The following is a 24,383-nucleotide window of genomic DNA, read 5'->3' on the forward strand; positions in this document are numbered from 1 at the left end:
ACTATATCGCAATATTATTAGTAATATTGCATGTAATATAAATATACAATTATAATAGTGAATTATATTTATCAATCTATCAGTCTGTCTGTTTATCGATCTATCAGTCTGTCTGTTTATCGATCTATCAGTCTGTCTGTTTATCGATCTGTCAGTCTGTCTGTTTATCAATCTATCAGTCTGTCTGTTTATCAATCTATCAGTCTGTCTGTTTATCAATCTATCAGTCTGTCTATCAATCTATCAGTCTGTCTGTTTATCGATCTGTCAGTCTGTCTGTTTATCAATCTATCAGTCTGTCTGTTTATCGATCTGTCAGTCTGTCTGTTTATCGATCTGTCAGTCTGTCTGTTTATCAATCTATCAGTCTGTCTGTTTATCGATCTATCAGTCTGTCTGTTTATCAATCTATCAGTCTGTCTGTTTATCAATCTATCAGTCTGTCTGTTTATCAATCTATCAGTCTGTCTGTTTATCGATCTGTCAGTCTGTCTGTTTATCAATCTATCAGTCTATCTGTTTATCGATCTGTCAGTCTGTCTGTTTATCAATCTATCAGTCTGTCTGTTTATCGATCTGTCAGTCTGTCTGTTTATCAATCTATCAGTCTATCTGTTTATCGATCTGTCAGTCTGTCTGTTTATCAATCTATCAGTCTGTCTGTTTATCGATCTGTCAGTCTGTCTGTTTATCAATCTATCAGTCTGTCTGTTTATCGATCTGTCAGTCTGTCTGTTTATCAATCTATCAGTCTGTCTGTTTATCGATCTGTCAGTCTGTCTGTTTATCAATCTATCAGTCTATCTGTTTATCAATCTATCAGTCTGTCTATCAATCTATCAGTCTGTCTGTTTATCGATCTGTCAGTCTGTCTGTTTATCAATCTATCAGTCTGTCTGTTTATCGATCTGTCAGTCTGTCTGTTTATCAATCTATCAGTCTGTCTGTTTATCAATCTATCAGTCTGTCTGTTTATCGATCTATCAGTCTGTCTGTTTATCAATCTATCAGTCTGTCTGTTTATCGATCTGTCAGTCTGTCTGTTTATCAATCTATCAGTCTATCTGTTTATCAATCTATCAGTCTGTCTGTTTATCAATCTATCAGTCTGTCTGTTTATCAATCTATCAGTCTGTTTATTGATCTATCAGTCTGTCTATCAATCTATCAGTCTGTCTGTTTATCAATCTATCAGTCTGTCTATCAATCTATCAGTCTGTCTGTTTATCGATCTGTCAGTCTGTCTGTTTATCAATCTATCAGTCTGTCTGTTTATCGATGTGTCAGTCTGTCTGTTTATCGATCTGTCAGTCTGTCTGTTTATCAATCTATCAGTCTGTCTGTTTATCGATCTATCAGTCTGTCTGTTTATCAATCTATCAGTCTGTCTGTTTATCAATCTATCAGTCTGTCTGTTTATCGATCTGTCAGTCTGTCTGTTTATCAATCTATCAGTCTGTCTGTTTATCAATCTATCAGTCTGTCTGTTTATCGATCTGTCAGTCTGTCTGTTTATCAATCTATCAGTCTGTCTGTTTATCGATCTGTCAGTCTGTCTGTTTATCAATCTATCAGTCTGTCTGTTTATCAATCTATCAGTCTGTCTGTTTATCGATCTGTCAGTCTGTCTGTTTATCAATCTATCAGTCTGTCTGTTTATCAATCTATCAGTCTATCTGTTTATCAATCTATCAGTCTGTCTGTTTATCAATCTATCAGTCTGTCTGTTTATCGATCTGTCAGTCTGTCTGTTTATCAATCTATCAGTCTGTCTGTTTATCAATCTATCAGTCTGTCTGTTTATCGATCTATCACTCTGTCTGTTTATCAATCTATCAGTCTGTCTGTTTCTCAATCTATCAGTCTGTTTATCGATCTATCAGTTTGTCTATCAATCTATCAGTCTGTCTGTTTATCAATCTATCAGTCTGTCTATCAATCTATCAGTCTGTCTGTTTATCGATCTATCAGTCTGTCTATCAATCTATCAGTCTGTCTGTTTATCGATCTGTCAGTCTGTCTGTTTATCAATCTATCAGTCTGTCTGTTTATCGATCTATCAGTCTGTCTATCAATCTATCAGTCTGTCTGTTTATCAATCTATCAGTCTGTCTGTTTATCAATCTATCAGTCTGTCTATCAATCTATCAGTCTGTCTGTTTATCAATCTATCAGTCTGTCTGTTTATCAATCTATCAGTCTGTCTATCAATCTGTCAGTCTGTCTGTTTATCAATCTATCAGTCTGTCTGTTTATCAATCTATCAGTCTGTCTATCAATCTATCAGTCTGTCTGTTTATCGATCTGTCAGTCTGTCTGTTTATCAATCTATCAGTCTGTCTGTTTATCGATCTATCAGTCTGTCTATCAATCTATCAGTCTGTCTGTTTATCAATCTATCAGTCTGTCTATCAATCTATCAGTCTGTCTGTTTATCAATCTGTCAGTCTGTCTGTTTATCAATCTATCAGTCTGTCTGTTTATCAATCTATCAGTCTGTCTATCAATCTATCAGTCTGTCTGTTTATCGATCTGTCAGTCTGTCTGTTTATCAATCTATCAGTCTGTCTGTTTATCGATCTATCAGTCTGTCTATCAATCTATCAGTCTGTTTATCAATCTATCAGTCTGTTTATCAATCTATCAGTCTGTTTATCAATCTATCAGTCTGTCTATCAATCTATCAGTCTGTCTGTTTATCGATCTGTCAGTCTGTCTGTTTATCAGTCTATCAGTCTGTCTGTTTATCGATCTATCAGTCTGTCTATCAATCTAGCAGTCTGTCTGTTTATCGATCTATCAGTCTGTCTGTTTATCAATCTATCAGTCTGTCTGTTTATCAATCTATCAGTCTCTCTGTTTATCAATCTATCAGTCTGTCTATCAATCTATCAGTCTGTCTGTTTATCAATCTATCAGTCTGTCTGTTTATCAATCTATCAGTCTGTCTGTTTATCGATCTGTCAGTCTGTCTGTTTATCAATCTATCAGTCTATCTGTTTATCAATCTATCAGTCTGTCTGTTTATCAATCTATCAGTCTGTCTGTTTATCAATCTATCAGTCTGTTTATTGATCTATCAGTCTGTCTATCAATCTATCAGTCTGTCTGTTTATCAATCTATCAGTCTGTCTATCAATCTATCAGTCTGTCTGTTTATCGATCTGTCAGTCTGTCTGTTTATCAATCTATCAGTCTGTCTGTTTATCGATCTGTCAGTCTGTCTGTTTATCGATCTGTCAGTCTGTCTGTTTATCAATCTATCAGTCTGTCTGTTTATCGATCTATCAGTCTGTCTGTTTATCAATCTATCAGTCTGTCTGTTTATCAATCTATCAGTCTGTCTGTTTATCGATCTGTCAGTCTGTCTGTTTATCAATCTATCAGTCTGTCTGTTTATCAATCTATCAGTCTGTCTGTTTATCGATCTGTCAGTCTGTCTGTTTATCAATCTATCAGTCTGTCTGTTTATCGATCTGTCAGTCTGTCTGTTTATCAATCTATCAGTCTGTCTGTTTATCAATCTATCAGTCTGTCTGTTTATCGATCTGTCAGTCTGTCTGTTTATCAATCTATCAGTCTGTCTGTTTATCAATCTATCAGTCTATCTGTTTATCAATCTATCAGTCTGTCTGTTTATCAATCTATCAGTCTGTCTGTTTATCGATCTGTCAGTCTGTCTGTTTATCAATCTATCAGTCTGTCTGTTTATCAATCTATCAGTCTGTCTGTTTATCGATCTATCACTCTGTCTGTTTATCAATCTATCAGTCTGTCTGTTTCTCAATCTATCAGTCTGTTTATCGATCTATCAGTCTGTCTATCAATCTATCAGTCTGTCTGTTTATCAATCTATCAGTCTGTCTATCAATCTATCAGTCTGTCTGTTTATCGATCTATCAGTCTGTCTATCAATCTATCAGTCTGTCTGTTTATCGATCTGTCAGTCTGTCTGTTTATCAATCTATCAGTCTGTCTGTTTATCGATCTATCAGTCTGTCTATCAATCTATCAGTCTGTCTGTTTATCAATCTATCAGTCTGTCTGTTTATCAATCTATCAGTCTGTCTATCAATCTATCAGTCTGTCTGTTTATCAATCTATCAGTCTGTCTGTTTATCAATCTATCAGTCTGTCTATCAATCTGTCAGTCTGTCTGTTTATCAATCTATCAGTCTGTCTGTTTATCAATCTATCAGTCTGTCTATCAATCTATCAGTCTGTCTGTTTATCGATCTGTCAGTCTGTCTGTTTATCAATCTATCAGTCTGTCTGTTTATCGATCTATCAGTCTGTCTATCAATCTATCAGTCTGTCTGTTTATCAATCTATCAGTCTGTCTATCAATCTATCAGTCTGTCTGTTTATCAATCTGTCAGTCTGTCTGTTTATCAATCTATCAGTCTGTCTGTTTATCAATCTATCAGTCTGTCTATCAATCTATCAGTCTGTCTGTTTATCGATCTGTCAGTCTGTCTGTTTATCAATCTATCAGTCTGTCTGTTTATCGATCTATCAGTCTGTCTATCAATCTATCAGTCTGTTTATCAATCTATCAGTCTGTTTATCAATCTATCAGTCTGTTTATCAATCTATCAGTCTGTCTATCAATCTATCAGTCTGTCTGTTTATCGATCTGTCAGTCTGTCTGTTTATCAGTCTATCAGTCTGTCTGTTTATCGATCTATCAGTCTGTCTATCAATCTAGCAGTCTGTCTGTTTATCGATCTATCAGTCTGTCTGTTTATCAATCTATCAGTCTCTCTGTTTATCAATCTATCAGTCTGTCTATCAATCTATCAGTCTGTCTGTTTATCAATCTATCAGTCAATCAGTCTGTTGATCTGTCTATCAGTCTATCTATCTATCTATGTATCAGTCAATTAGTCAGTCAATCAATCTATCTGCCATCAGTCAATGTCTGTCGATCTGTCAGTCTATCAGTCTATTTATCTATTGATTTGTCTATCTATCTATCTATCGATCATCTATCTATGTATCAGACAATCTATCTGCCTCTCAGTCAATCTGTCTGTCGATCTGTCAGTCTATCAGTCTGCCTGTTTATCAATCTATCTATCTATCTATCTATCTATCTATCAGTCTATCTATCTATCTATCTATCTATGTATCAGTCAATCAGCCAATCAATCTATTTGCCTATCTGTCGATCTGTCAGTCTATCAGTCTGCCTGTTTATCTATTGATTTGTCTACCAGTCTGTCTATTAGTCTATCAGTCAATCAGTCTGTCTGTTGATCTGTCAGTCAGTCTGCCTGTTTATCTATTGATTTGTCTATCTATCTATCTATCGATCATCTATCTATGTATCAGACAATCTATCTGCCTCTCAGTCAATCTGTCTGTCGATCTGTTAGTCTATCAGTCTGCCTGTTTATCAATTTATCTATCTATCTATCTATCTATCTATCTATCTATCTATCAGTCTATCTATCTATCTATCTATCTATGTATCAGTCAATCAGCCAATCAATCTATTTGCCTATCTGTCGATCTGTCAGTCTATCAGTCTGCCTGTTTATCTATTGATTTGTCTATCAGTCTGTCTATTAGTCTATCAGTCAATCAGTCTGTCTGTTGATCTGTCAGTCAGTCTGCCTGTTTATCTATCGATTTGTCTATCAATCTATCTGCCTATCAGTCAATCAGTCTGTCTGTTGATCTATCAGTCTATCTGTCAATCTGTCTGTCTGTCAGTCTATCAGTCTATCTGTCAATCAGTCTGTCTGTCTATCTATCAGTCTATCTATTTATCTATCTATTGATCAGTCTATCTATCTATCCATTACTCAATCAGTCTGTCTCTCAATGTATCTATCTATCGATGTATCGATCAGTCTATCAGTCTGTCATAGAATTCTAGAGTCGGAAGGAACCCCAAAGGCCATGTAGTCCAACCCTCTGCATGTATATATATATGTATTTATATCTACATCTATGTATTTCCTTATATATCATAGAATTCTAGAGTTGGAAGGCACCCCAAAGGGCATCTAGTCCAACCCCCTCTCTATATAAATAATAGATCCCTAGAGTTGGAAGGGACCCCAAAGGCCATCCAGTCCAACCCTCTGCATGTATTTATGTCTACATCTATGTATTTCCTTATATATCATAGAATTCTAGAGTTGGAAGGCACCCCAAAGGCCATCCAGTCCAACCCACTTTCTGCCAGGAAGGACACCATCAAATCCTTCCCGACAGATGGCCATCCAGGAAAGGTGACTATCACTCTATTACCTTCAAGAAGCGCTTCCTGGCGTCGAGGTGGAGCCTCTTTCCCTGCCGTTCGAATCCGCGGCTCCGTTGTGTCCCAGTGTTTACCTCAGTAGAAAACAAGCTTGCCTTCACCTCCGTGGGAAATTAGATTTAATTTTTAATGCCACCCATTTGCATCCCTTTGTAATGACGAACAGCCCGGGTGTACGAAACCGATACATTATTTATTATTAAATACTGTACAAGCAACGAGTCCAGAGGCATCCCAGCCGGTTCTGTCGGGAGGCATTCCACCTCATGGTTATTGTCCGACTGTCGGGGCGGGAGTTTTGGTGCCTTGTCCGGGAACTACGACGGAGGCTGCTCCAGGAAGCGGCAGACGGCGTCCACAAAGTGCTGGGGCTGGTCGGCGTGGACCCAGTGGCCGGCATCGGGAACGTACTCGATCTCCGCCTCCGGGAAGAGCCTTTCAATCTCAGGGAAGTCCTCGGAGCTGCAAGGGGAGGAAAGCGCCGTCAAGAATCCTGTCCACCAAAATGACCGTTAAACAGCCACACACCGTATACTCATAGTGTTGTGTCCCTCTTTTACTCAATGGCACAAAAACCTGCAGTATCTCTGACCATTCAGACACTGGAAGCAAGGAGATCGTGCAACGGGTTTATTTGGCCAAAGCACCAAACAAGTGCCATAGCAAGAACTGACAAGCGGCATAGTTTTATAGTCAACTAGCTTGGGGACCCGGCGGTGCCCGGGATATTAGTAGAGGGCATTGAGTTGTTTTGGGATGTGAGGAAATATCACTTAAGTTTGGTCCAGATCCGTCGTTGGCGGGGTCCAGTGCTGTCTGGATAAGGGTGAACTACAACTTCCAAATTACCAGGACAATCACCCCCAAAACAGGCCTGTATGCACAATTGGCCATGCTGGGTCTGTGCGCCAAGTTTGTTCCAGATCCGAAGTCGGCAGGGTTCAGTGCTGTCTGTATAAGGGTGAACTACAACTCCCAGAGACAAAGGACAATCACCCTGAAACCCTGCCTGTATGCTCAGTTGGGCATGATGAGGCAGTGTGCCAAGTTTGGTCCAGATCCGAAGTCGGCTGGGTTCAGTGCTGTCTGTATAAGGGTGAACTACAACTCCCAGAGCAAGAAGTGAGTGAAGCTACTTGGTCCATCCTCCTCCAATCTGCCCCAGGACAGAAAGGGGTTCATGGTGGTTCTGTGTGCCAAGTTTGGTCCAGTTCCGTCACTGGTGGGCATCGCAGTGGCCTGCGGGAGTCGTAGCGATTGAAAGTACTACAAATCCCATCACCCATGGGCCATCGTCCTGCAAACGGCACCACGACGTAAAGGTTAAGCGTTTCAAGTTTGGGCCAAGTTATACAACAAATTTGACAGAAAAAGTAGTTCAATACACAGTAATGCTATGTAGTAATTACTGTATTTACGAATTTAGCACCAAAATATCACAATGTATTGAAAACATTGACTACAAAAATGCATTGGATAATCCAGAATGTTGGATAAGTGAGTGTTGGATAAGTGAGACTCTACTGTAATATGATACTATACTACAATAATAATAGAATAATAATAGAATGATATAATGATAACCTCTCTATATATAAACTAGCTGTGCCCAGCCACGCGTTACTGTGGCGAAGTATGGTGGTATGGGAAATAAAGTGTTGAGGAATTGGTGGTAGTTAAGGTAAAGGGTCCCCTGGGCTGAGTGGGTTGCTAGGAGACCAAGTGAGCGGAGCTTAGCCTTCTAACTGGCAGCAATTGGATAAAAACAATTATTCCTCTCCCTCTAATTAGGACTTTATTTTTCTTTTCTTTTTGTTGTATCAACCTAGAGGCATGGATGAGGGGTTGTGATGTCAATTTTCGAGGTTGTGGGGTGTTTACTTTTGTTGTTTTGTCCGCTGCCGTGATGCCATCACTCTTTTATATATATAGATGTAATGTGCATAGTTCCCATGGAGTAAAGAACAAAACCACTGGACCAAATCACACCAAATTTGGCCACAAAAGACATAGTCATCCAATCAATCTGTATGCGGTAGCGTGTCAGCAAAAATGGCTAGCCGTGTCAGTGCTGACACGCGTGTCATGGGCTGGCCATCACTGGTCTAAGAGAATTTGCGAGGAGAAATTGAAGCCCAGGTGCGTTAGGCATGATCTCATGGCTACTTGGTTGGGCTTAAATTAACTAATGTTGGCTTATTACGACCGCTCACCTGATGTAGGGAGACTTGGCACCGCCAAGGAAGAGGACGGGTCCCGAGTAGGGCGCCTCGAAGGACGGGAGGCGCGTGAGACCGTCTAGGTGACGGGAGACAGCGTCCAGGTTGACCCGCCACACGACGCGACCCTCGGCCGAGACCAGGTTGGTGAGCAGGAACCGGAGGACGGACAGATCCTGTGTGCAAAGAGAGAGGTGTGGCGACTATCCTTTAGGCTTTGCGTAGAAACAAAGCAGGAAGCCACTGAGCCATCATGGAGAGAGTCACATTCTCTCAGCTTTACCTGGATGTCCTTGCGCAGCTGCTCCTGGACCAGGCGGCGTGCCGTGGAGAGAGGGACGCCCTCGGGGAGCTCCACGGCCTTCAGGGCCTCCACCAAGCGCCCGAGGCTGGAGACGGCGGAGGTCCCGCTCGGACTGATGTCCACGCAGAGAAGCCGCTCCACCAGCTCCGGCTGCAGAAGAAAGAGGAAGACGGGACACCGTCTCTCCTGAGTCTCTCATCAAGGAACGCTTCCCCTTGTTTACGACCTTGCTGTGGCTCAGATGGTTAGTAGCCATCTGCAACAAATCCCTCCTGACCGAGAGGTTGTGAGATCGAAGCCCGGGTCGGAGTGAGCTCCCGACCATTAATAGCCTAGCTCGCTGTTGACCTATGCAGCTCGAAAGAGATGTCGCACCTCAGAGTCGTTCACCTTGCTATTGATACCCAGTCAGACACAGAAGAAAGTCTTTTGAAGTTTTATTAAGCAAAGCAAATATATAAATCAAAGCGGCAGTTGAATGGGTTTTCAAAGTTGCAATGAAAGAGTCAATAAGAATCCAAATAGTTCATAAGCCATCAAAATTTATTTCCCCAGAACTGGCCACTTTCTTTCCCGCCAGTCTCTCACTCCTTCGGACCTGAGAACCTCTCCAAGACAGGCGGTCCGCCCTAGATAAATCAGTGCTTCCACTATCGTTATCTTGCACCTGAGACGGGACTGAGCTCTCTCGCTCATTAACCGGGACTTGAGAGCTCTCTCGCTCATTAACCGGGACTTGAGAGCTCTCTCGCTCATTAACCGGGACTTGAGAGCTCTCTCGCTCATTAACCGGGACTTGCGAGCTCTCTCGCTCATTAACCGGGACTTGAGAGCTCTTTCGCTCATTAACCGGGACTTGAGAGCTCTCTCGCTCATTAACCGGGACTTGAGAGCTCTCTCGCTCATTAACCGGGACTTGAGAGCTCTCTCGCTCATTAACCGGGACTTGAGAGCTCTCTCGCTCATTAACCGGGACTTGAGAGCTCTCTCGCTCATTAACCGGGACTTGAGAGCTCTCTCGCTCATTAACCGGGACTTGAGAGCTCTCTCGCTCATTAACCGGGACTTGAGAGCTCTCTCGCTCATTAACCGGGACTTGAGAGCTCTCTCGCTCATTAACCGGGACTTGAGAGCTCTCTCGCTCATTAACCGGGACTTGAGAGCTCTCTCGCTCATTAACCGGTACTTGAGAGCTCTCTCGCTTATTACCCGGTACTTGAGAGCTCTCTCGCTCATTACCCGGGACTTGAGAGCTCTCTCGCTCATTAACCGGGACTTGAGAGCTCTCTCGCTCATTAACCGGGACTTGAGAGCTCTCTCGCTCATTAACCAGGACTTGAGAGCTCTCTCGCTCATTAACCGGGACTTGAGAGCTCTCTCGCTCATTACCCGGGACTTGAGAGCTCTCTCGCTCATTAACCGGGACTTGAGAGCTCTCTCGCTCATTAACCGGGACTTGAGAGCTCTCTCGCTCATTAACCGGGACTTGAGAGCTCTCTCGCTCATTAACCGGGACTTGCGAGCTCTCTCGCTCATTAACCGGGACTTGAGAGCTCTTTCGCTCATTAACCGGGACTTGAGAGCTCTCTCGCTCATTAACCGGGACTTGAGAGCTCTCTCGCTCATTAACCGGGACTTGAGAGCTCTCTCGCTCATTAACCGGGACTTGAGAGCTCTCTCGCTCATTAACCGGGACTTGAGAGCTCTCTCGCTCATTAACCGGGACTTGAGAGCTCTCTCGCTCATTAACCGGGACTTGAGAGCTCTCTCGCTCATTAACCGGGACTTGAGAGCTCTCTCGCTCATTAACCGGGACTTGAGAGCTCTCTCGCTCATTAACCGGGACTTGAGAGCTCTCTCGCTCATTAACCGGGACTTGAGAGCTCTCTCGCTCATTAACCGGTACTTGAGAGCTCTCTCGCTTATTACCCGGTACTTGAGAGCTCTCTCGCTCATTACCCGGGACTTGAGAGCTCTCTCGCTCATTAACCGGGACTTGAGAGCTCTCTCGCTCATTAACCGGGACTTGAGAGCTCTCTCGCTCATTAACCAGGACTTGAGAGCTCTCTCGCTCATTAACCGGGACTTGAGAGCTCTCTCGCTCATTACCCGGGACTTGAGAGCTCTCTCGCTCATTAACCGGGACTTGAGAGCTCTCTCGCTCATTAACCGGGACTTGAGAGCTCTCTCGCTCATTAACCGGGACTTGAGAGCTCTCTCGCTCATTAACCGGGACTTGAGAGCTCTCTCGCTCATTACCCGGGACTTGAGAGCTCTCTCGCTCATTACCCGGGACTTGAGAGCTCTCTCGCTCATTAACCGGGACTTGCGAGCTCTCTCGCTCATTAACCGGGACTTGAGAGCTCTTTCGCTCATTAACCGGGACTTGAGAGCTCTCTCGCTCATTAACCGGGACTTGAGAGCTCTCTCGCTCATTAACCGGGACTTGAGAGCTCTCTCGCTCATTAACCGGGACTTGAGAGCTCTCTCGCTCATTAACCGGGACTTGAGAGCTCTCTCGCTCATTAACCGGGACTTGAGAGCTCTCTCGCTCATTAACCGGGACTTGAGAGCTCTCTCGCTCATTAACCGGGACTTGAGAGCTCTCTCGCTCATTAACCGGGACTTGAGAGCTCTCTCGCTCATTAACCGGGACTTGAGAGCTCTCTCGCTCATTAACCGGGACTTGAGAGCTCTCTCGCTCATTAACCGGTACTTGAGAGCTCTCTCGCTTATTACCCGGTACTTGAGAGCTCTCTCGCTCATTACCCGGGACTTGAGAGCTCTCTCGCTCATTAACCGGGACTTGAGAGCTCTCTCGCTCATTAACCGGGACTTGAGAGCTCTCTCGCTCATTAACCAGGACTTGAGAGCTCTCTCGCTCATTAACCGGGACTTGAGAGCTCTCTCGCTCATTACCCGGGACTTGAGAGCTCTCTCGCTCATTAACCGGGACTTGAGAGCTCTCTCGCTCATTAACCGGGACTTGAGAGCTCTCTCGCTCATTAACCGGGACTTGAGAGCTCTCTCGCTCATTAACCGGGACTTGAGAGCTCTCTCGCTCATTAACCGGGACTTGAGAGCTCTCTCGCTCATTAACCGGGACTTGAGAGCTCTCTCGCTCATTAACCGGGACTTGAGAGCTCTCTCGCTCATTAACCGGGACTTGAGAGCTCTCTCGCTCATTAACCGGGACTTGAGAGCTCTCTCGCTCATTAACCGGGACTTGAGAGCTCTCTCGCTCATTAACCGGGACTTGAGAGCTCTCTCGCTCATTAACCGGGACTTGAGAGCTCTCTCGCTCATTAACCGGGACTTGAGAGCTCTCTCGCTCATTAACCGGGACTTGAGAGCTCTCTCGCTCATTAACCGGTACTTGAGAGCTCTCTCGCTTATTACCCGGGACTTGAGAGCTCTCTCGCTCATTACCCGGGACTTGAGAGCTCTCTCGCTCATTAACCGGGACTTGAGAGCTCTCTCGCTCATTAACCGGGACTTGAGAGCTCTCTCGCTCATTAACCGGGACTTGAGAGCTCTCTCGCTCATTAACTGGGACTTGAGAGCTCTCTCGCTCATTACCCGGGACTTGAGAGCTCTCTCGCTCATTACCCGGGACTTGAGAGCTCTCTCGCTCATTAACCGGGACTTGAGAGCTCTCTCGCTCATTAACCGGGACTTGAGAGCTCTCTCGCTCATTAACCGGGACTTGAGAGCTCTCTCGCTCATTACCGGGACTTGAGAGCTCTCTCGCTCATTAACCGGGACTTGAGAGCTCTCTCGCTCATTAACCGGGACTTGAGAGCTCTCTCGCTCATTAACCGGGACTTGAGAGCTCTCTCGCTCATTAACCGGGACTTGAGAGCTCTCTCGCTCATTAACCGGGACTTGAGAGCTCTCTCGCTCATTAACCGGGACTTGAGAGCTCTCTCGCTCATTAACCGGGACTTGAGAGCTCTCTCGCTCATTAACCGGGACTTGAGAGCTCTCTCGCTCATTAACCGGGACTTGAGAGCTCTCTCGCTCATTAACCGGGACTTGAGAGCTCTCTCGCTCATTAACCGGGACTTGAGAGCTCTCTCGCTCATTAACCGGGACTTGAGAGCTCTCTCGCTCATTAACCGGGACTTGAGAGCTCTCTCGCTCATTAACCGGGACTTGAGAGCTCTCTCGCTCATTAACCGGGACTTGAGAGCTCTCTCGCTCATTAACCGGGACTTGAGAGCTCTCTCGCTCATTAACCGGGACTTGAGAGCTCTCTCGCTCATTAACCGGGACTTGAGAGCTCTCTCGCTCATTAACCGGGACTTGAGAGCTCTCTCGCTCATTAACCGGGACTTGAGAGCTCTCTCGCTCATTAACCGGGACTTGAGAGCTCTCTCGCTCATTACCCGGGACTTGAGAGCTCTCTCGCTCATTAACCGGGACTTGAGAGCTCTCTCGCTCATTAACCGGGACTTGCGAGCTCTCTCGCTCATTAACCGGGACTTGAGAGCTCTCTCGCTCATTAACCGGGACTTGAGAGCTCTCTCGCTCATTAACCGGGACTTGAGAGCTCTCTCGCTCATTAACCGGGACTTGAGAGCTCTCTCGCTCATTAACCGGGACTTGAGAGCTCTCTCGCTCATTAACCGGGACTTGAGAGCTCTCTCGCTCATTAACCGGGACTTGAGAGCTCTCTCGCTCATTAACCGGGACTTGAGAGCTCTCTCGCTCATTAACCGGGACTTGAGAGCTCTCTCGCTCATTAACCGGGACTTGAGAGCTCTCTCGCTCATTAACCGGGACTTGAGAGCTCTCTCGCTCATTAACCGGGACTTGAGAGCTCTCTCTCGGCTCATTAACCGGGACTTGAGAGCTCTCTCGCTCATTAACCGGGACTTGAGAGCTCTCTCGCTCATTAACCGGGACTTGAGAGCTCTCTCGCTCATTAACCGGGACTTGAGAGCTCCTCTCGCTCATTACCCGGGACTTGAGAGCTCTCCCGCTCATTAACCGGGACTTGAGAGCTCTCTCGCTCATTAACCGGGACTTGAGAGCTCTCTCGCTCATTAACCCGGGACTTGAGAGCTCTCTCGCTCATTAACCGGGACTTGAGAGCTCTCTCGCTCATTAACCGGGGACTTGCGAGCTCTCTCGCTCATTAACCGGGACTTGAGAGCTCTCTCGCTCATTAACCGGGACTTGAGAGCTCTCTCGCTCATTAACCGGGACTTGAGAGCTCTCTCGCTCCATTAACCGGGACTTGAGAGCTCTCTCGCTCATTAACCGGGACTTGAGAGCTCTCTCGCTCATTAACCGGGACTTGAGAGCTCTCTCGCTCATTAACCGGGACTTGAGAGCTCTCTCGCTCATTAACCGGGACTTGAGAGCTCTCTCGCTCATTAACCGGGACTTGAGAGCTCTCTCGCTCATTAACCGGGACTTGAGAGCTCTCTCGCTCATTAACCGGGACTTGAGAGCTCTCTCGCTCATTAACCGGGACTTGAGAGCTCTCTCGCTCATTAACCGGGACTTGAGAGCTCTCTCGCTCATTAACCGGGACTTGAGAGCTCTCTCGCTCATTAACCGGGACTTGAGAGCTCTCTCGCTCATTAACCGGGACTTGAGAGCTCTCTCGCTCATTAACCGGGACTTGAGAGCTCTCTCGCTCATTAACCGGACTTGAGAGCTCTCTCGCTCATTAACCGGGACTTGCGAGGCTCTCTCGCTCATTAACCGGGACTTGAGAGCTCTCTCGCTCATTAACCGGACTTGAGAGCTCTCTCGCTCATTAACCGGGACTTGAGAGCTCTCTCGCTCATTAACCGGGACTTGAGAGCTCTCTCGCTCATTAACCGGGACTTGAGAGCTCTTTCGCTCATTAACCGGGACTTGAGAGCTCTCTCGCTCATTAACCGGGACTTGAGAGCTCTCTCGCTCATTAACCGGGACTTGAGAGCTCTCTCGCTCATTAACCGGGACTTGAGAGCTCTCTCGCTCATTAACCGGGACTTGAGAGCTCTCTCGCTCATTAACCGGGACTTGAGAGCTCTCTCGCTCATTAACCGGGACTTGAGAGCTCTCTCGCTCATTACCCGGGACTTGAGAGCTCTCTCGCTCATTACCCCGGGACTTGAGAGCTCTCTCGCTCATTAACCGGGACTTGAGAGCTCTCTCGCTCATTAACCGGGACTTGAGAGCTCTCTCGCTCATTAACCGGGACTTGAGAGCTCTCTCGCTCATTACCCGGGACTTGAGAGCTCTCTCGCTCATTACCCGGGACTTGAGAGCTCTCTCGCTCATTAACCGGGACTTGAGAGCTCTCTCGCTCATTAACCGGGACTTGAGAGCTCTCTCGCTCATTACCCGGGACTTGAGAGCTCTCTCGCTCATTACCCGGGACTTGAGAGCTCTCTCGCTCATTAACCGGGACTTGAGAGCTCTCTCGCTCATTAACCGGGACTTGAGAGCTCTCTCGCTCATTAACCGGGACTTGAGAGCTCTCTCGCTCATTACCCGGGACTTGAGAGCTCTCTCGCTCATTACCCGGGACTTGAGAGCTCTCTCGCTCATTAACCGGGACTTGAGAGCTCTCTCGCTCATTACCCGGGACTTGAGAGCTCTCTCGCTCATTAACCGGGACTTGAGAGCTCTCTCGCTCATTAACCGGGACTTGAGAGCTCTCTCGCTCATTAACCGGGACTTGAGAGCTCTCTCGCTCATTACCCGGGACTTGCGAGCTCTCTCGCTCATTAACCGGGACTTGAGAGCTCTTTCGCTCATTACCCGGGACTTGAGAGCTCTCTCGCTCATTACCCGGGACTTGAGAGCTCTCTCGCTCATTAACCGGGACTTGAGAGCTCTCTCGCTCATTAACCGGGACTTGAGAGCTCTCTCGCTCATTAACCGGGACTTGGGAGCTCTCTCGCTCATTAACCGGGACTTGAGAGCTCTCTCGCTCATTAACCGGGACTTGGGAGCTCTCTCGCTCATTACCCGGGACTTGAGAGCTCTCTCGCTCATTACCCGGGACTTGAGAGCTCTCTCGCTCATTAACCGGGACTTGAGAGCTCTTTCGCTCATTAACCGGGACTTGAGAGCTCTCTCGCTCATTAACCGGGACTTGAGAGCTCTCTCGCTCATTAACCGGGACTTGAGAGCTCTCTCGCTCATTAACCGGGACTTGAGAGCTCTCTCGCTCATTACCCGGGACTTGAGAGCTCTCTCGCTCATTACCCGGGACTTGAGAGCTCTCTCGCTCATTAACCGGGACTTGAGAGCTCTCTCGCTCATTAACCGGGACTTGAGAGCTCTCTCGCTCATTAACCGGGACTTGAGAGCTCTCTCGCTCATTATTTCCCATGGGAATGTCAGCCTGTCTGTTATCTATAGTTTCTGGGCTCAACAGTTCATTCTGCTCAAACTGCAATGCTCCAGCCTCTGATTCAGCCTGACTCCACTGGCTCTTGGATCTGAAACCCAGAATCCCCTTCTTCATCCTGACTCTGGCTAGCCTGTGGCTGAGTCACAACAAGAGAGTTGCATCTGTCAAAGTAGGAAATGTAGGTACAAATTTATCCAGGGAGGCTAATTTAAATAATTTATGATGCTGTAAGAATGAGGAAGTACTCCATCAAGGACTCGGGTGTCACAGGTGGACGGTGAAGCGGCCGGAAACGGGCATACCCTCACGAAACCGGAAAATGTTAAATTGTCTCTATGTCGTATGTCTAATGGCATCGAATGTTTGCCACATACCGTATATACTCGAGTATAAGCTGACCCAAATATAAGCCGAGGCACCTAATTTTACCACAAAGACTTATTGACTCAAGTATAAGACGAGGGTGGAAAATGCAGCAGGTACGGGTAAATTTCAAAAATAAAAATAGATATTAATAACATTGCATTATTTGAGGCATTGGTAGGTTAAATGTTTTTGAATATTTATATAAAACTGTAATTTAAGATGATAATAAGACCTTAATAAGATAAGACTGTCCAACTCTGAATACCTATATACTCAAGTATAAGCCAACCCGAACATAAGCCGGCCAGGACCCTCACGTGAGTATAAGCCGAGGGGAGCTTTTTCAGCCCTAAAAAAAGGCTGAAAAACTAGGCTTATACTCGAGTATATACAGTATATGTGCATTGTGATCCGTCCTGAGAAGGAAGGGCGGCATATAAATACAGCAGAGTCTCACTTATCCAACATTTGCTTATCCAACACAATTTTGTAGTCAATGGCCTTGCAGCTTCAAAGCCTGGCTGCTTCCTGCCTGGGGGGGGGATCCTTTCTTGGGTGGTGTTAGCTGGCCCCGATTGTTTCCTTTGTGGAATTCCCAATTTCCCTGCTTTCAGAGTGTTGCTCTTCATTGACTGTCCTGGTTTTAGAGATTATATCGTTCTGTATTATTCTACCCCAGTAATTATTTCATATTACAGTGGAATCTCCCTTATCCAAGCTTCTGGATTATCCAAACCATTTTTGTAGTCCATGTTTTCAATACATCGTGATATTTTGGTGTTAAATTGGTAAATACAGTAATTACTACGTAGCATTATTTATTTATTTATTTATTTGCGACATTTACAAGTATATATACATACAATATATTATATTATATGACTATATTACAATATTCTTAGTAATATTACATGTAATATAAATATACAATTATAATTTTGTATTATTATTATTATTATTATTATTATTATTATTATTATTATTAGTGATATTTATATCCCACCCTTCTCACCCCGAAGGGGACTCAGGGCGGTTTACAAGTATATATACATACAATATATTATATTATATGACTATATTACAATATTCTTAGTAATATTACATGTAATATAAATATACAATTATAATTGTGTATTATTATTATTATTATTATTATTATTATTATTAGTGACATTTATATCCCACCCTTCTCACCCCGAAGGGGACTCAGGGCGGTTTACAAGTATATATACATACAATATATTATATTATATGACTATATTACAATATTCTTAGTAATATTACATGTAATATAAATATACAATTATAATTGTGTATTATTATTATTATTATTATTATTATTAGTGATATTTATATCCCACCCTTCTCACCCTGAAGGGGACTCAGGGCGGTTTACAAGTATATAGACATACAATATATTATATTATATGACTATATTACAATATTCTTAGTAATATTACATGTAATATAAATATACAATTATAATTGTGTATTATTATTATTATTATTATTATTATTATTACTATTATTAGTGACATTTATATCCCACCCTTCTCACCCCGAAGGGGACTCAGGGCGGTTTACAAGTATATATACATACAATATATTATATTATACAACTATATCGCAATATTATTAGTAATATTGCATGTAATAGAAATATACAATTATAATAGTGAATTATAATTATTATTACATTGTATTACATCATAATATTATTACAGTAGAGTCTCACTTATCCAACACTCGCTTATCCAACGTTCTGGATTATCCAACGCATTTTTGTAGTCAATGTTTTCAATACATCGTGATATTTTGGTGCTAAATTCGTAAATACAGTAATTACAACATAACATGACTGCGTATTGAACTACTTTTTCTGTCAGATTTGTTGTACAACATGGTGTTTTGTTGCCTAATTTGTAAAATCATAACCTAATTTGATGTTTAATAGGCTTTTCCTAAATCTCTCCCTGTTATCCAACATATTCGCTTATTTATTATTTATTTATTTACAGTATTTATATCCCGCCCTTCTTTCTCACCCCGAAGGGGACTCAGGGCGGATTACAATGAACACATATATGGCAAACATTCAATGCCAATAGACAAACAACATTCAGTTTTAGACAGACACAGAGGCATTTTTAACATCTTTCCAGCTTCACGATTTCCGGCCACAGGGGGAGCTGTTGCTTCACCATCCATTGGTGGCTGTTCTTCCTCTTCTTTTCCTCGTGAGCAGTTTTATGGTGTTGTAGATTAGTTAAATTAGCCTCCCGCATAAAGCGTCCCTAAATTTTCCCTACTTGACAGATGCAACTGTCTTTCGGGGCAGCAAGCTGGGGCTATTTTTTTTTTTTTTATGGTCGGAGGCTTAACCCGACCCGGGCTTCGAACTCATGACCTCTCGGTCAGTAGTGATTTATAGCAGCTGGTTACTAGCCAGCTGCGCCACAGCCCGGCCCAGTTACGTTGGATAAGTGAGACTCTACTGTAATAGCATTACTGTGTACTGAACTACTTTTTCTGTCAAATGTGTTGTATAACATGACGTTTTGGTGCTTAATTTGTAAAACCATAACATAATAACATAATCTCCTTATTATCCAACATATTGGCTTATCCAACATTCTGCTGGCCTGTTTATGTTGTACTAGCTTGGAGACCCGGCGGTGCCCGGGTCATTTGAGAAAGGCCTTGTTTGCCTGTGTTCCAAGTGTAGCCTATATCCAACGTCAAGTGGGTTCAGTGGGTGCGGGTGAGCTCCAACTCCCATATGCAAGTCCCATCGTCCAGTGTCCATCCCCCTCCAAACAGAGCCAGTATGTAGAGTAGGTCATGGGGGCTCCATGTACCATGTTTGGTCTTGATCAGTCATTTGTGTGGGTCGCGGTGCTGTCAGGAAGTGAGTGAAGGTATTGGAAGTCCCATCGTCCATGGTCCATCATCCTCCAAACTGCACCTGGGTGTAGAGTGAGTCATGGGTGTTGTCTGTGTCAAGTTTGGTCTTGATGAGACATTGATGGGGGTGACAGTGGACTCAGGAAGTGAATGAATATACTGCAAGTCCCATCATCCAAGGTCCAAGCTCTTTCAAACCTCACCAAGATGTAGAGTGGGCCATGGTGGCTCTATGTGCCAAGTTTGGTCTTGATCAGTCATTGGTGGGGGTCACAGTAGTCCCAGGAAGTGAGTGAAGATAGTGCAAGTCCCATCATCCACGGTCCCTCTTCCCCCAAACTGCACCAGGATGTAAAGTGGGCTACCCTGCACCTGCGTGTGAAGTTTGATACAATTTTGTCATTCATGGGCATCACAGTGGTTTGTGGGAGGTGAATTGGATGAAGGTACTGCAAATCCCATCATCCTTGGTCCACCCTCCGTCAAACTGCTGCAGCATGTGAAGTGTGTCATTTGGGATCTGTGTGCCTGGTTTGGTTCAGTTGTGTGATTTGTGGCAGTTGCTGTGGTCTCAAGAAGTGAGGGAAGGTACTGCAAATTCCATCATCCTTGGTCCATCCTGCCCCAATATACATCAGGATGTCAAGGGGTCGACAGGAGTTCTGTGTGCCAAGTTTGGTCCATTTCTATCATTGGTGGGCATTGCAGTAGTCTGTGGGAGTGAAAGTGTTTGAAAGTACTGCAAATCCCATCATCTGTGGTCCATCCTCCCCCAAATGGCAGCAGGTCATCAAGTGCATCGTGGGGATGAAGTGGGCCAAGTTTGGTGCAGATCCCTCATTCCTGTTGGTCTCAGTGGCCTGGGATAGTGGCGGCCAATCAAAACGCGAGCACATATTCCGCCAGGCCAATCAAAACGCTGATACATACTCCGATTTCACTTTTATTATAGATATAGATAAGTGAGACTCTACTGTACTGTGGGCTTGGCCAGAGGGCTACATGTCAGGAAAACGTCCTGGATGATGGACGTGAGGCAGATATATTGAGACACTTACAGCTTTCTGTCTCAATATTCTCCTCCAGCAGCACCAACAAACGAGACGGCAGCCACAGGGGTTATGGGCCCAGCACCGCTGTGCGGTGGAGATAAGGCTGATTTAGGGTGATGATCACTCACTCTGTTTCCACGCTCTTGCACATTTGTCCCCTATTCATGCTCCTCAAGAAGAGGACTCACCCACCGCAGGGCCACCGCCATGGCCGTCCGGCCGCCCATGCTGTGCCCGACCAGGACGCAGCGGTCCAGGCGCAGCTGGCGCAGGAGGAGCCGCACGTCGTCGCTCATGGCCTCGTAGGTCATCAGCGGGTGGTGGGGGCTGTCGCCGTGGTTGCGGGCGTCCACCGTCAGCACCTGGAAGGCCGAGAGAGGGCTGGGCCAAAGCTCCATCCGATCCCTCCCGACAGATCCCTCCCGACAGATGAGCCTCCAGCCTCCGCTTATAGCCCTAGACCAGGGGTCCCCAAACTAAGGCCCGGGGGCCAAATGCGGCCCTCCAAGGTCATTTACGTGGCCCCCGGCCCTCAGCTTTAGGCTTAGGCTCTGAAATGACTTTAGCCCGGGGCTGTGGCGCAGACGGGAGAGCAATGAGTCACTGACCAGGAGGTCATAAGTTCGAGGCCCGCTCGGAGCTATGTTTGTTTGTCTTTGTCCTGTGTTAAAAAGGCATTGAATGTTTGCCTAATATGTGTAATGTGATCCGCCCTGAGTCCCCTTCGGGGTGAGAAAGAAGGGCGGGATATAAATAAAGAAAGAAAGAACAGATGCCTGCCATAAAACTTCAATGACCCTCTGGTATGTGAGAGCCCCTATATAAATGGGCTAAAGAGAAGGTTCTGGTATTCTGTACAATAATGATGTCATGATCTCTGATCTTTGACATCTCCGGACACAGGGCAAACGCTGACAGCCCGGGGCTGTGGCGCAGACGGGAGAGCAATGAGTCACTGACCAGGAGGTCATAAGTTCGAGGCCCGCTCGGAGCTATGTTTGTTTGTCTTTGTCCTGTGTTAAAAAGGCATTGAATGTTTGCCTAATACAGGGGTCCCCAAACTTTTTATGCAGAGGGCCAGTCCACAATCCTTCAAACTGTTGAGGGGCCAAATTATCATTTGAAAAAAAAATACAAACAAATTCCGATGTACACTACACATGTCTTATTTGTAGTGCAAAAACAACAACAACAACAACAACAAGAACAATGAAATAACAATAAAAGAGCAATACAATATTTAAAAATAAAAACAATTTTAACCAATATACATTTATCAGGATTTCAATGGGAAGTGTGGTCCTGCTTCTGGCCAATGAGATAGTCAAGTTAATTAGGGTTGTTGTTGTTGTTGTGTGCTTTTAAGTCATTTTAGACTTTGGGCGAGCCTAAGTCTAAAATTTATTTATTTATTTACTATATTTATTTACTACATTTGTATCACACCCTTCTCACCCCAAAGGGGACTCAGAGTGGCTTACAAATTACAAATTACCTCACAACCTCTGAGGATGCCTGCCATAGATGTGGGCGAAACGTCAGGAGAGAATGCTTCTGGAACATGGCCACACAGCCCGAAAGACATACAACAACCCAAATGACAAATTATATGTACATACAAGATGTTATATTGTTAGCATAGAACACTATTAGCATTATACACTACTATATTGAACTATACCACTATACTGTAATATTATTAGTAATATTATTAGTAATATATAATTAATACTATTGTATGTTATTATTATTATTAGTGTTATATTGTATTACATTATAATATTATCAATATTATATGTATATACAATATATTATATTATAAAACTGAGGGCGGGGGCCAGGTAAATGACCTTGGAGGGCCGCATCCGGCCCCCGGGCCTTAGTTTGGAGACCCCTGTTATACACTATAATACTAATAATACCATATAATAATATTAATTCTATATTACATATAATATTACAGTATAGTAGTATAGTTCAATAAAGTAATATATAATGCTAACTAGCTGTGCCCGGCCATGCGTTGCTGTGGCAAAGTGGTGGTGGTATTGGTTAAAAATTGTTGTGTAATTTTTATTTGACGTTATTTGTATTTTTTAATTAATTTTATTGTAAGTTATCTTTTTATTTATTATATTTTATTATTTTCTTGTATAATTTTTAGTTATTTTTTGTTATTATGGTATTTTATTGTATTATTTTTTTTAGTGTTTTTAGTGTTTTTATTATTTTTTATTGGGTTGCTAGGAGACCAAGTTGGAGGAGCTTAGCCTTCTAACTGGCAGCAATTGGATAAAAGCAATTATTCCTCTCTCTCTAATTAGGACTTTATTTTTCTTTTCTTTTTGTTGTATCAACCTAGAGGCGTGGATGATGGGTTGTGTTGTCAAATTTCGAGGTAAACACTAAAAATTAATACAATAAAATTAATACAAAAAACACTAAAAATTAATACAATAAAATACCATAATAACAAAAATAACTAAAAATTATACAAGAAAATAATAAAATATAATAAATAAAAAGATAACTTACAATAAAATTAATTAAAAAATACAAATAACGTCAAATAAAAATTACACAACAATTTTTAACCAATACCACCACCACTTTGCCACAGCAACGCGTGGCCGGGCACAGCTAGTATGTATGTATGTATGTATGTGTGTGTATATATATATATATATATACACACACACACACAATCATTCTATTATTATTCTATTATTATTGTAGTATATTATCATATTATTACCATTTTATTATTATTATATTATTCATTATTCATGACTACATTGAAACTACAACCGAGAGAAATCAGCGTGGAAATTGCAAGAGGGACCATAGATGGAAATAATGGTAGTAAATAGGTTTTGATTTGTTAAATACAGTTACTGTATATACTTGAGTATAAGCCTAGTTTTTCAGCCCTTTTTTTAAGACTGAAAAAGCCCCCCTCGGCTTATACTCGGGTGAGGGTCCTGGCTGGCTTATATTTGGGTCAGCTTATACTCGAGAACATATGGTATATTTATTATTTTTCTCTATGATTATTGGTATTATTACATTTATTATTTTTCTCTATTATTGTGGCTATATTACATTTATTTTACTCTATTTTTATCATTATTATTAATACATTTATTAGTTCACTCTGATATTATTGCATTTATTATTTTACTGTATTTATTATTACATGTATTATTTTACTCTATTATTAAAAGGATACATAAGCACATTTACATTGAAGAACATGAGAATAATGATTTGATCAGAGTTGGACAGTCTTATCTTAAATTTGAGCTTGATGTAAATATTCAAAAACATTTAACCTACTGATGCCTCAATTAATGTAATTTTATTGGTATCAATTTTTACCTCTGAAATTTACCACTCTCGGCTTATACTGGAGTCAATGTTTTCCCAGTTTTTTTGTGGTAAAATTAGATGCCTCGGCTTATATTCGGGTTGGCTTATACTCGAGTATATATACTTATAATATTGATAATAATATAATGTAATACAATATTATTTTCCTCCTTTTTCTACCAACATAAGCAAAAAAAACCTTTTTTGTTGTTTTTTATGTCCCTGGCAATGAGCTCAGGCTTGCCAGGGACATAAAAAACAACAAAAAAGGTTTTTTTGCTTATGTTGGTAGAAAAAGGAAGAAAAAGGAGGCGATAGGGCCACTGCAAGGAGTAGATGGGGTGATGGTGACAGGGGATAGGGAAAAGGCAGAACTGCTTAATGCCTTCTTTGCCTCGGTCTTCTCACAAAAAGAAAGCCATCTTCAACCTCAGCAACACGGAATGGACGAAGGATTGGGGGAAATCCAACCCCAAATAGGGAAACAAGTTGTCCAGGAACACCTGGCCACTCTAAACGAATTCAAGTCCCCAGG

The 24,383-nt window shown here is 43.4% G+C and overlaps 1 protein-coding gene across 1 annotated transcript in view; it reads right to left on the reverse strand.

Moving 5' to 3' along the window:
* Window positions 1-6,445: 6,445 nt before the first annotated feature.
* The window catches only part of abhd11 (abhydrolase domain containing 11), a 23,090-nt gene continuing 5,152 nt past the window's right edge, over window positions 6,446-24,383 (reverse strand). The window contains exons 3-6 of the mRNA XM_062960716.1: window positions 20,668-20,841; window positions 8,774-8,944; window positions 8,485-8,666; window positions 6,446-6,733 (exon numbers count right to left, since the gene is read on the reverse strand). Coding sequence (XP_062816786.1) covers window positions 6,589-6,733; window positions 8,485-8,666; window positions 8,774-8,944; window positions 20,668-20,841 — 672 coding nt within the window. The 3' untranslated portion in view covers window positions 6,446-6,588. The remainder of the gene's footprint in view (window positions 6,734-8,484; window positions 8,667-8,773; window positions 8,945-20,667; window positions 20,842-24,383) is intronic.

Source organism: Anolis carolinensis, unplaced genomic scaffold, assembly GCF_035594765.1.
Source record: "Anolis carolinensis isolate JA03-04 unplaced genomic scaffold, rAnoCar3.1.pri scaffold_7, whole genome shotgun sequence".
Taxonomy (NCBI): Eukaryota; Metazoa; Chordata; class Lepidosauria; order Squamata; family Dactyloidae; genus Anolis; species Anolis carolinensis.